The sequence below is a fragment of the Microtus oregoni genome, unplaced genomic scaffold (genome assembly GCF_018167655.1).
Source record: "Microtus oregoni isolate MIOR12 unplaced genomic scaffold, Mior012 000005F_ref0000423, whole genome shotgun sequence".
Lineage (NCBI taxonomy): Eukaryota > Metazoa > Chordata > Mammalia > Rodentia > Cricetidae > Microtus > Microtus oregoni.
In genome coordinates this window covers 29,200,498-29,214,419 of record NW_024543064.1, presented here as the reverse complement: position 1 = coordinate 29,214,419, position 13,922 = coordinate 29,200,498, and the positions used below count along the sequence as shown (strand labels likewise).

The window sequence follows — 13,922 nt, the reverse complement described above, 5'->3', positions numbered from 1 at the left end:
TGTACTCACACACACACAAGTTCACAAGCACCCACATGTATACACACACACGCTCACAAGCACCCACCTGTACTCACACATGCTCACAAGCACCCACCTGCACACACACACACACACACTCACAAGCACCCACCTGTATACATACATATGCTCACAAGCACCCACCTGCATACACACACACACTCACAAGCACCAACACACACACACGCTCACAAGCACCCACCTGTACTCACACACACACAAGTTCACAAGCACCCACCTGTATACATACACACACACACACACACACACACACACACACACACACATACACACAGTAGTTAACAAATATATTTTTAAAGTTTTTAAATAAGTAAATCAATCACTCAGTCACTGGTGATTCTTCATAGAACCGAAGTAATAATGGAGCATAAAAACTTTGCTTGGATCTGACTGCCAAGCAGGCGAGCCTTAAGAGAGTCCTTTTGTTTTATTTGTTTTGTATTTTTCGAGACAGGGTTTCTTTTTTTTTTTAATATTTTTTTTTTTTTTTTTTATTTTTCGAGACAGGGTTTCTCCGTAGCTTTTGGTTCCTGTCCTGGAACTAGCTCTTGTAGACCAGGCTGGCCTCGAACTCACAGAGATCCGCCTGCCTCTGCCTCCCGAGTGTTTTTTTAATATTTTATTTATTTATTATGTATACAATTTTCTGTCTGTGTGTATGTCTGCAGGCCAGAAGAGGGTGCCAGACCTCTTTACAGGTGGTTGTGAGCCACCATGTGGTTGCTGGGAATCGAACTCGGGTCCTTTGGAAGAGCAGGCAATGCTCTTAACCACTGAGCCATCTCTCCAGCCCGAGACAGGGTTTCTTTATGTACTGTTGGAACTCGTTCCGTAGACCAGGCTGGCCTCAAACTCTCACAGAGATCACCTGCCTCTGTAGTGCTAGCAACCTTAAGAGAGTTTAACCCACACTTCTGCTTTGATCTTATTATTCTTTGCATGTTTGTGTATGTGTGGTATGCATGTGTGTGGGTGTTATGTTCCAATATGTGTGGGGGTCACTTGTAGGGAAGAATAAGAATGTACACGTGTGTGCATGTGTATGAAGGCCAGCAGTTGACAGCAGGTGTCTTCTTCAATCACCCCCATTCTTTATGCACTGACTGAATCAGGGCTTCTTCTCACTGAACCTGGATCTCATCAGTTCCAAGCGGTCTAACTAGCCAGCTTGTACCAGGGACCACCTGCTTCTGCCTCTTGTGTGTTAGGATTACAAATGCTATCAGTGGAGAGAGCTCCCCGTGCTTTTTAATTTTAATAAAATTAATATAAAACTCCATCAGCTAGAGCTGGAGGTGTAGCTCGAAGGCCTGACAAAGTCAAGGTCCCCCTGGGTTCTCTCCCCAGTACAGCCCCCATTCTCTCTCCCCCCAAATCAATTAAACACTTCAGATTTACAAAACACTCTAGTCCTATTCTTTTTTTTAAATTTTTTTATGATTTATCTTTTTAAAAAAATATTTATTTATTTATTTATTTATTTATTTATTTATTTATTATGTATACAATAGTCTGTCTGTGTGTATGCCTGCAGGCTAGAAGAGGGCACCAGACCCCATTACAGATGGTTGTAAGTCACCATGTGGTTGCTGGGAATTGAACTCAGGACCTTTGGAAGAGCAGGCAATTCTCTTAACCTCTGAGCCATCTCTCCAGCCCGATTTATTTATCTTTATTTTATGTGCATTGGTGTGAAGGTGTCAGATCCCCTGGAACTGGATTTTCAGACAGTTGTGAGCTGCCATGTGGGTGCTGAGAATTGAACCCAGATCCTCTGGAAGAACAGTCAGTGTTCTTAACCGCTGAGCCATCTCTCCAGCCCCTCTAGTCCTATTCTTAATACATGATCAGATTTCAAAATAAATGGGTTTTTCAGGCATGGTAGTATAGTCCTATAATGCCTACTGTTTTGGAGACCAAGACAGGAAGGTTGAAAGTTGAAAGTCAGTCTGGGCAACACAGGGAGCCCTTGCCTGAAAATAATAGGAAAAAGAAAAAGGTAGAACACTTGCCTAAAGCAAGGCTCTGGGCTAAACCTCTAGAACCACAAAGAATAAGATGGTGGTTAAGAGGGGTTATAAAACAACTTCTTTTTAAAAGCTAGATCCATTATTTGTTTATTCTATGTGTATGAGTATGTACGCTTGTGCACCATGTGTGCCTGTTGCCTGCAGAGATCAGAAAGAGCACTGGAAACTCTCGAAGTGGAAGAATGGGAGGTTGTGAGCCTCCATGTGGCTTCAGGGCACCAAACCTAGGTCCTCTGGAAGTGTTGATAACCTCTGGGCCAACTCTCCAGCCTTATGAAATAACTTTTAAAATGTGAAGTGGTGTACTTAGGATCTTAGGAACTATCCCCTGGTATTGCCAACCTTATTCTGCTGAGGCAGTACAGTAACACTGTTGGCTCCACACTTATAATATATAGGGGGACTGGCAAGATGGCTCAGTAGTTAAAGTGCTTAACACACAAGCATGAAGACTGGAGCAGGGGTTGGGGATAAGACAAGCATGAAGCCTGGAATCCATATACCTACATAAATACTGGGTGGGTATGATAGCCTGCCTGCAATTACAGCCTCACAAGGCAGACACAGGGGATCCGCAAAGCAAGCTGGCTAGCAAGACTAGCTGTATGAATGAGCTCTGCCTCAATGAATAAAATGGAAGATGAATCGAGAATCATTTCTGACATCAATCCCATGGCTTAGACATGTATAAGAACCCATGCACATGCAAAAAAACATGTGTGTGTGCACACACACACTGAATAAGAAAAGCTAGGGAAACATGAAAGAATCCTACCTTCATCAAGTGCTTGTTGACCCACTTGGTGAACGTTTTCTTTTGAACTCGATCCCGCTCATCTGCAAAGGAAACACAGAAGAGGAGCTGACTGAGTGCTCTGTAGGCAGCTCTTTCCCACATCTCTGCCCTGCCCACATCCCAGTTTCTCTAGAATATAAAAGACTGACTTTAGGTACAGAACCATGGGACGATGACTTCTTATTGGGAAGATTTGGGTCATTCAAACATCTCTTTTCCCTTTTTTGATTATGACCATTTTGCCACTGGACAGAATCACATGACTCAAAAATCTCATCATGGCAATATCTCCTCAGCACAATAATTTGAGTAGAGCAGGGAACAGGATGGCCGATCTCCCACATCCCTCAGAAGTCCCAACAGGATAAAGTTACAAACGGTAGCAAGAGAAGGGTGGGGAGGCTCAGGTGTAATACAGACACTACAATTGTTAAATCTCTCTACATCACTCAGCCCACCTACTGCTGCCTCCTCTCATGCCCAGTATTCCATTCCAGTTTCCTCACAAGCCATAACATCCAGCCAATGCCCCCAAAACCATCCAGGTTAGCTTCCCTGAACATCTCTCCCCTTCCTCTTCTCCTAAATCTTACAAACTCCTCATCTTTCTCACAACCCCCCACCAAAGACCTCTTCAACAGAAACATCTGTTCTGTCGATACCTGACTATGGCCCCCACAGACAACCAGTCCTATGAAGATTCACTTGAGGCAATTCCAGAAAACTGAGGGGCCAGCCCTGACTCTTTTCTATATATCTTAAGACTGCACCACTCATAGAGCGCTCTATTCAATCATCCGCACTGGGTGGCCATGAGCAAAATACATCATATGTGTGTATAAAAATATAATGAAACCCATCTTGTCTTTTGGTTTTTCTTTTTCTCTTTCTTTGTTTTTTTTCGAGACAGGGCTTCTCTATAGCTTTGGAGTCTGTCCTGGAACTAGCTTTTGTAGACCAGGTTGGCCTCGAACTCACAAAGATCCACCTGCTTCTGCCTCCCAACTGCTGGGATTAAAGACACGTGCCACCACCGCCCAGAGAAACCCATCTTTTGAATGGTGAATATGCTAATAATTATTTTTAAATTTGCATTACATTTTATTGAGAGAGAAAGAGACAAAGCGTATGTATGTGTGTGTGTGCCGTGATATGTATGTCTTACAGATCACAGGACAACCTGACAGTCATTTCCCTCCTTATCATATGGGTGCTAGGGATTGAATTCAGTTTGTCAAGTTTGGCAGCAAACAACGTTTTCCACTCAACTATCTGTCTGTCTCTAATAATGATTTTTAAAAGGGAAAGCATAACAAAACTATGAAAAAATCATTCTCATTGTCACCGACCATTCCCACTGCCACAAGGTGAATTTCAATTATTCCTAGAGATTAAATCACAAGACATGCCGGTGGTGATGGCATACATCTTTAATCCCAGCACTTGGGAGGTAGAGGAAGGCATATCTCTGTTGAGTTCGAGGCCAGCCTGGTCTATAGAGCGAATAACAGAGTTCCAGGACAGGCTCCAAATGCTACAGAAAAACCCTGCCTTTAAAAAACAAGAACAATAACAACCAAAAACCAAAAGACCAAACCAAACCAAAATGATGCTAAAGTTTTAAATAATAATCCCTAAAACAACAAAACAAACGTACACAACTGGCCAAATACATGGTTTTATGATTAGTGAAACAACAAGAGATAAGGGAAAAAAACAACAACAACGAGAGCAAGGTGTAGCATGGGCACCCCACATGAGCTCAAGACCTAGCTGAATTCTGTGTAAGAGCCCAATTTCATACATAAACTCCTCAAGCTTCAATTGAGTGCCACCTGTACTGTATGCTGGGCGTCAGCTGCGATGGAAAGATCGGAGCCAAGAGAATTCTGACACTGCACTTCCACGCACGCCAGACACGCTCTGCTGCACTACATTAGCTTCTTTCTTTCTTTCTTTCTTTCTTTCTTTCTTTCTTTCTTTCTTTCGTTTTTCAAGACAAGGTTTCTCTGTGGTTTTGGAGCCTGTCCTGGAACTAGCTCTTGTAGACCAGGCTGGTCTCGAACTCACGGAGATCCGCCTGCCTCTGCCTCCCAAGTGCTGGGATTAAAGGCGTGTGCCACCACCGCCCGGCTCATTAGCTGCTTTCAAACACCAAGAACAGTCTGATTCCAACTGTAAAACCTCTCACCCTGAAGACACACGTTTTCTGCTGTTTGCTTTTCAGAATTTCATTTTAAAACTTACACATTTAGAAGCAGGGGGTGGTGGCACACACCTGTAACCCAAGCATTAAGGAGTTGAGGCAGGAGGATTCTGAGTTCAAGGCTTGCCAGGACTAGAGAGAGACTCTGAAAAATAAACACAACAAAACATTTGTTGTGCTACCATCACAGATTAACTAATTCACAAATAGAAAAGAAAAAGGTAAACAAAATTCATTTTAACCTAATCAGTATTTTTAAGAAGTGGGACTTTTTACTTTAGTTTATTGTTTTAAGGCAGGGTCTCATGGATCTGATCCTCCTGCCTCCATGCCCCAAGTGCTAGGAATACAGGAATGCATCAACATATTCAGCATCTCTCTTAAATTCTCTGTGGTAAAAGATATGGTCAAGCATTCCTTTCCCTTCCCCCAACTCCAAGACAGAGGATCACTAGATAGCTCAGGCTGGCTACCCTGCTTCAGCCGCTCAGGTATGGACCACACATCAGGCCTCCCGCCTTTTCAATCTCTACCTTGAAGCTGAGATTCACTCTACCCTAATTCCCCCTCCTCTGGTTGCTCCTTCTCTTCTGCTCACTCTTTAAATATTTACTCACGCTTAGTCCTCTTTTTTCTTTATTCTACATTATAATTTCTTAAAGTATCTATGGACTGAAGACTATTGATAAATTTGAAAAAAGTGTTCATAAACTTCTTAAAATTAGATGCAAAAATGTTGGTGTTATTGAAGGGGGAGTATGTAGCTTTTTTAAAAAAAAGTTACTAATACCTGTCATTTACATTGTCCCAGAATTATTAGTCCTATCCCATTGGTCTTAAATGTAACCTATATACTGGGAAATCCATCTTCAGCTCAGGCTTTTAATCCAACCACTAACTCTCATATTTAAATATCCTCCCAAATATTTTGTATCACTCTCATCTGAAATTGAACTTCTCTAAAATTAAATTCTTGAGCTGGGTATACAAGTGAGTGGCAGAGTACTTGTTTGTCATATATGAGGCTCTGGGTTCACCACTCAGTATCCGCGGTGTGTGTGTGTGTGGGGGGGCAACAAGCACATAGGAAGGAAGGAAGGAAGGAAGGAAGGAGAGAAGGAGAGAAGTAGAGAAGGAAAGGAGAGGGGAGGGGAGGTGAGAGGAGGAGAGGGGAGGGGGAGAAAAGCAAGACAAAAAAAGAGAAAGCAGCAAAAAAACCCTCTTTTTAAAAAGAAATATATTTAATATTTTAATTGTGCGGATATGTGTGTGAATATGTGCAGGTGTCCACAAAGGCCAAAAGAGGTATTGTATCCCCTGGACCTGGAGTTACAGGCAGTTATGAGCCACTTTGACATGGGTGCTGGAACTTGGGTCCTTTACGAAAGACCCACTCTTAACCACTGAGCCATCCCTCCAGGCCCCAAAACTCTTCTCCCTGTTCTCAACAGGTTTTGCTTGCATCATTTCTGCCTGTATTATATCAGCCAGAATGATCTTGCTACTGTCTACCTTAAAATCTTTTAGTCGGGAGCTGGAGAGATGACTCAGCTGCTAAGAGCAGTGGTTGCTCTTCCAGAGGTTCTGAGCTCAATTCCCAACAACCATATGGTGGCTCACACCTATCTGTAATGGGATCCAAAGCCCTCTTCTGCCATGCAGGCGTATATGCAGACAGAGCACTCATACAAAAAAAAAAAAAAAAAAAAATCTTCCAGTGGGTTTCTATTTAGTAGTCAGAAGTTGTGTGTGATGGCTCAAGCCTATAGTCCCAGTACTTAAGAGACTGGGCCAGTGGGACTTTAGCGTGTGCAAGGCTGTCTTGGGTGACACAGTAAAACCCTGACTCAAAACAAAACAAAAATTAGTAGTTAGAACCTACTGAATATCTACTCACATGTGCTTAGCACATCCATACTCTTTCTGATGTTCAACAGCCCTATAAAGTGGCTACTATGCTAATTTAATAGAACAATAAAGCCCAGCAACAACAAGCAACTTGCCCAAGATCATAGGAGTCACATATGAACCCAACTCTGCATAATGCCATAGCCTAATACTTCATTCAGGATAGCACTCACACTTCATAGCTTAGGACCTACAGATCCACTATTACATGATCCCTGCCTGCTGCTCATTCTTTTTCACGCTTCCATAAAATTCCCAGCCCCTATTTATTCTCATTTATATTCCAGTCATGCTCAGCAAGGCTTATTAACTTTTCCAAAGTCAAACAGTAAGTTGAAGAATACAAATCCATGTTTGCTATATTCTAAGTCATAGTTTTGTATCCACTACACGTAGAGCCTCCATGGACTTATTCCAAGCCAGCACAATAATGTCCCACATACCCAAGGGGAAAGGAGCAATGTGAACGATGAGGATGACAGGTGTTCACAAAAGACATGTAATATCAAGAATTAGTGATGCCAAGAAGGTCTCCAAAGGGTAATTCAGGATTTTAGAGAAATAGTAACTCTAGAGTCCTCAGGGCAAAATTAAAATTTACCTTATTTCTTAAGAAAGCTTTATCTGTATTAATAATAACTGTCTGGACTTTTGGAAAGTACAGGACCACAGTCAAAGAAAATTGCCAGGTGCTGAGGAAATTGCTCAGTGGTTAAGAGCACTATCCGTGCAAACATAAAGACCCAAGTTTGAATCCCCAGCACCCACACAAAAGCTAGGCACAGATGCATATCTATACCCCAGCACTGGGGATACAGCAACAGGTGGATCCCCAGAGCTCCTTGGCCAGTCAGCCTAGCCAAAATGCAGGGCTTCCGACTGAATAAGAGATCCTGTTTCAAAAAGAAGATGAAAAGCAATAAAGGGAGACCCTACTACCCTCCCCAGCTGCCCATAATGGGGTGGGTCCATCCACATGCACAAACACCACACTACACACACACAGCCAGGATAAGTGTATATAGCTCAGTGTAAGAATTTGTGATTAGCATGCCTGAGACCCAGGCTTTGAACCCTGGCACCCATAAAATAGGAGATGGTGGGAGAAAAAAACAAAGGAGAGGAAAGGGAAAGAGGGAAAAAATAAAGGAGTCAGGGTAGGCACAGTGGCAAAAGGACAAAGACAAAGTAGGAGAAACTAAAACAGAGAACAGAAGGGGACAAGGGCATAATTTTCTAGAATATTCACTGAAGTATTACATTCATGAAGGCTAATTATTTTATAGATACACAGACACTTAAGAATCCTTAAAAAAGCCAGGTGGTGGTGGCGCACACCTTTAATCCCAGCAGCAGAAGGTAGAGGCAGGTGGATCTCTAAGTTCAGGTCCAGCTTGTCTAAAGAGTGTGTTAAGTGGGCTGGAGAGATGGCTCAGTGGTTAAGAGCATTGCCTGCTCTTCCAAAGGTCCTGAGTTCAATTCCCAGCAACCACATGGTGGCTCACAACCATCTGTAAAGAGGTCTGGTGCCCTCTTCTGGCCTTCAGGCATACAGACAGACAGAATATTGTATACATAATAAATAAATTTTTAAAAAAAGAGTGTGTTAAGTATTTGAGGTAAGATGGGGTTAGAGATGGCTCAAATGGTTCAGAGTACTTGTTGCTCTTGCAGGTTCATAGCAGTAACAAAATTACAGTTATGAAATAGCAATAAAAATAATTTTATGGTGTGTGTGTGGGGGGGGGGGATCACTACAACTGAGGAAAGGGCCACAGCACTAGAAAGACTGAGAACAAAACCACTGCTCTAGGGAATTCAGGGGTGAAAGGGTAACAGTTTCTACCTTAAATCAGTGAAGATCCTGGACTTCCTCACACTCCTTTGTTGGTAATAAAGAAAAGGGACCCTTGGGCTTGGAGCTTATCTCCAAGCACTTTCAAATGCAGATCATTCAGTTTGGATGCTCACCTTACTAGACCTGGATAGAGGTGGGCGGTCCTTGGGCTTCCCACAGGTCAGGGAACCCTGATTGCTCTGCGAGCAGACAAGGGAAGGGGACTTGATGGGGGAGGGGGAGGGAAATGGGAGGCGGTGGCGGGGAGTAGGCAGAAATCCTTAATAAATAAATTTTTAAAAAAAAGAAAAAAAACAAATGCAGATCATTCTTTTCAGGTCCCAGAAAGAAATTTTCTGGAAAGATAAAAAGCTAGACAGCTAGGCAATAACTGCCTAATTCTGCCTCTCCTTGTATCATAAGCACAGTATAGTTTATGCCTCAAAAACCACTTCAGAATTTGGCAGCTCTGACCCTAAGGCAGGGGATCAGAATCTTGCCACTGTTCCTCTCCTTCAGATTTCTTTCCAGGCTCCGTCTAGATCAAACCACCAGTAATTTCATTAGGAAGATCTGCCCAATCTGGATCATACTTCTGTTTTGCTTTAAGAAAACCAAAAATACAAAATCAAAAGATATACTATCTTATAGATCAATAAACTCTCCAAGATGACTGACTAGAAACACTAACTTGGTCAGCTGTGGTGTGCACACGTCTAGTTCCAACACTCGGGAGGCAGAAGCAGGCGGATCTATGAGACCAGCCTGGATTACAAAGTTCTAGGACAGCAAGGGCTACATGGAGAAACCCTGCCTCCAAAAAACCATACTTACATACATACATAAGAATTAAGACTATCTAGAAATTAATATCTAATAACAATATCTTTATAAAAGAAAGGGTATTTTAATATAAAACTAGGAGGACATTTCAGAGTCTAAGAGTTTTTCAGAGTACAATCTGGCTTATTAAGAAGAGTTAGTACAGCTCTATGAATACATAACTGTTAGTTTTTTTCAATTCACTGAGAATCAAGGAACTGCTCAAACCAGTACCAGTCTCTATACTCCACAGGAAATGGAAAAACAAAAAAAAACCCTGGACCATTTGGTTAAGGTCACAAAATATTATTTAATGAACTCCCTAACCAAGGACCCCAGCAACAGCTAATAGGAGGCCTCCTCCCCTGACCTTCCCAAATCTTAAGTGTTTTTCTCTGGCTCAGCTAGAAAGGAAAATGTAAAACAACTAGCAGTGGGCCCCAAAGAGGAAACTTGGGCCTTCACTCCTCCCTCCCCCAGAGGTGAACTCCCTAACCAACCAACTTCTGCTAAAAATACCCTGACTTTCAGCTCTGTGCAACATAACTAAAAGTGGCTTCCTGACACAGACAGATGCATGAGCATGAACTCACACTCTATAAAACAGCCCCACACCCAAAGCTTGGGCTCTTAAGTGCCCTACAAACCAAAGATGGTCCCCAGGAAGTGGGGAACCCCAGTTCATTCCACCCCACATTTCAAAAGCCCAAAGGTTGAGTAACGCCTGCAGGGCTTCAAAAGAGTTGCATTCCAATGAGTCAAAGCGCACAAGGCTGGAAGACAAGAAGAAACCTCGCATACTAACCCATGCAGCACATGCGGCAGACCAGGTGGACGTGGAACTCATGCTCATCTTGGTAACTGGGCCACATGGCTCTACTGGCCCCACCTAAGAAAATCGGGTCCCAGAGGACTTCCAGCTAGTGACCTCTGAACCCTCTGCAGCTCCTCAAGTGGCTGTCAGGGTGAACAGAGACAGACAGCCAAAGGGCTGTGCGACTAGCACACAGAGAAAAAAGAACAGAGAAGTGGCTCCACCCACAACTTCCTACTGACCTCCTTCTTCCCTTGAGGTCAGAGAGGAAGCTCCTCCCTAGATCTCTTCCAAAGGCTGGGTACAAATCTTCATTTCAGGTAGCCGGGTGGTGGTGGTGCACGCCTTTAATCCCAGCACTTGGGAGGCAGAGGCAGGCAGATCTCTGTGAGTTTGAGACCAGCCTGGTCTACAGAGCTAGTTCCAGGACAGGCTCCAAAACCACAGAGAAACCCTGTCTCGAAAAAACAAAACAAAACAAACAAAAAAAAAAAAAAAATCTTCAGGTAGAGATACTTCTCAAAAGTGGCACCAACTCACAATTTCCAGATCAGCATAGGGAAGCAGTGGGAGTTTCATATGCAAAACTCCAAACAAGGCATTAAATAAGCCTAGGCAGACAGATAGAAGCTGGCCTTTAAATTAGCAAAGCAGAAGCCTGTGACCTGGTGCATCTCAGACAGTGGCAGGTGAGCTAGTGAGCTAAATGGCTCACTGCCGAGTCAGGGTTGCCCAACAACCTGCTCCTCGGGCTTCCTCTAGCCAGGCAGAAGCACATCTAAAATGTTAGCCAACTGAGGAGGTCTTACGACGGAAGAGACCATGCCGGCAAGCCCCAACACTGTCAAGAGATTCCTAGGTTCCAAAGGGAGATTTATTCCCACAACTTACAGTTGCCCAAAACTTTTGATTCCAACTTCTTTACGAAACAGCCCAGCTGAGGCCAGTAGCAATCAGCTTAGCAGACTTCAACAGCTTCAGAAATAAAATCTGCTTGCTGCTCCATTCCTTCCCCTCAACCAGCCAGAAATGACATCACAAAGCCCGATTCCCTTTCCTATATCCTGTCTTTTCCTTCAGTCAGTGCACCTAACTCAGCCATGCCAGAAACCCCTCTGTCCGTCAGTGGAAGGCTGCTGGCTTGTTTGTCCAACTTGTTTCCAAGTCCTGATTAATTGTACCAGACACTGGAATGCTGAGGAAAAAAAAAAAAAAACAACAACCCACAATGAATGGCTTTTTCATTCAGATGGCCCAGCCTATCTTTGCTTCTTCATGATTCTGACCCTATCCCTGCACAGGCTGTCAAGAAAGACACCCCACCTCTGCCCTCACCTCTCTGAAAGGCAGGCTGCTGATAAGGACCTAATCACTGCCCTTGCTCTAGCTCCCTAAATAGAACAACTTCTTTAGGCTAATGCTGCTTTCAATCCTGTTCACAAACAGGCGCGGGATGGGGGTGGGGGTTGGCACCCAGGACAGCAAGAGTATCCCAAAAGACCACAGGTCGGAAAAAGAGAACAGGAGTTTGCCTACTGGACAAGTCCTGTGACCTCAGTCACCTGAAAAGCTCCTTCACTGCCACCAACAAACTGCTAATAATCTTGTAATTGCTTACTAAGAAAGTGCCTCAGCTAACTCAATTCCTCCTTGACTGAGCTCTGGGTCACCTTCATAACCTGTGACCAAGGTATTCATCTCTACTCTTTAGCCTAGGAGAGGAAGAATCCTTCTAGAAGTCACCTTATCTTGGGAAAGGGAATGCATAAGAGATGGGAAAGAGAATAAAAATGAATACTTTCTGAGTCATATTTAGTAATCCTTTCCTTTATCAAATCCAAATCCTGAGCACCAAGGGCTATACTTCATCTTCAAAGCTCAGTTTCTAGCAGCTAGAGAGTAGTCAGTAGTCTAAGCTAAATAACCTAACTGATCACCTGCTGTGACTAACAATTCACAAGTCATGAATGGGCTAAAAGCTCTCATTTCATCTAATCACGATTCTCTAAGAAAAGTATCATTACCATTTTAGAAGTAAAATATACCACAATGTAAGAGGTTAAAAAACAACCAAGATTAGATATTTATCTGTCCAGCTCTAAGGCTGTGCCTTTTACTATATCTGCTGTCTCTGAAAGGAACAAAACCAGAATAACTAAGGAAGTAGAATATTCTTCTGAAAATTAAGAACTAACAACCCCTAAAGCTAGATAGAAGTGGTAACACATATTTATAATCCCAGCTAAGGGAACTGAGGCAGAGTAACTGACTCAGGTTCAAGGCCAGCCTGGGCAACAAAGTGACACCCTGCCTCAAACCCTTGACAACAAAAAGAAACTACGTCTGACTAGAGATTTAGAGCATATCACAAAAATACACCTTTGCAGTATCCAAAACTCAACATGGCTACTCCTGGGTAAGTCTGAGCAACAACGGGTGCCATCTCTTTATTCCCCTGGCATCCTGAAGAACCTAGAGGCACTGAAGACCCAAAGAGACTTCCCTTCAGGTCTCTAACACATCTCGAGCTTCAAAGGAAGAGATGTTGTAGCCAGTAGAGGACAATCAGGAGCTGGTAAGTTACTTGGCCACTCTGATCTCTTCATGCTACAGGCGGGAAAGGGTTACTTGACTACCACCAGCAGACTTCACAAAGGTTCAGTCAAGCCAGGATTCCACATGTGGACAGAAGTCATGAGGAAATTTATAGCTGTGGCTTTCTTACATAGTACAGAAAACTAAGCTAACATATCTATTTCCTAAAACACCAAAACCACCAAATATTAAGACTATAAAAGAGGACCCTGAAGTTTCCTTCTCGACTGTGAGACAATGACTCATAATCACTGACTTTTTATGTGATCCCTTATTGGCTTCTGTTATGTTTGTTTGTTTTTAGACACAGTTTCTCACTATATATCTCTGGGTGGCCTGAAACTCACTATGTAGACAAGGCTGGCTCGAGCTCACAGAGAACCTCTGCCTCCTGAGTGCTGGGATTACATGCACTTGTTACCATACCAGTCTCTGTTAAATTCCTTGACTCTATGCTATAGTGCCATAATGTATTTAGTCCCAGAAACCCATAGCAAGATACAATCTTTAGTATCTTTTGTGGAAAAATTAAAATAATAAGAGGAAATAATTTCAAAACCCATACTATGTACTGAATATGTTTTAAAAACTTACTTAAAAAAAAAACCCACACATTATTATTTTGCAAATAAAGAACCAGAGACAAACTGGGATCATCCAGTCAGCAAGAGAAGAATTCCAACAAAAACAGAGTGGCTCCAGGCACAGATCCAGGCCACCTCCATGTTAACATCAAATGACCGCAGAGCCAGAGCCACACAAAATTAAAAACCTTAGTCTTTTTTTTTTTTCCTTGTCACACAGACTATAAATCTGAAGTCCACAATCACATTGCCACGGGTCTAGAAAAAGAAAAAACAAAAACAAAACAA

General features: G+C 42.9%; 1 protein-coding gene across 22 annotated transcripts in view; it reads right to left on the bottom strand.

The window, feature by feature from the left end:
* The window catches only part of Macf1 (microtubule actin crosslinking factor 1), a 338,997-nt gene that overhangs the window by 200,688 nt on the left and 124,387 nt on the right, over positions 1 to 13,922 (bottom strand). For all 22 annotated transcript variants that reach the window (XM_041651076.1, XM_041651084.1, XM_041651079.1 and 19 more), the window contains one exon: positions 2,848 to 2,909. In XM_041651076.1, coding sequence (XP_041507010.1) covers positions 2,848 to 2,909 — 62 coding nt within the window. The remainder of the gene's footprint in view (positions 1 to 2,847; positions 2,910 to 13,922) is intronic.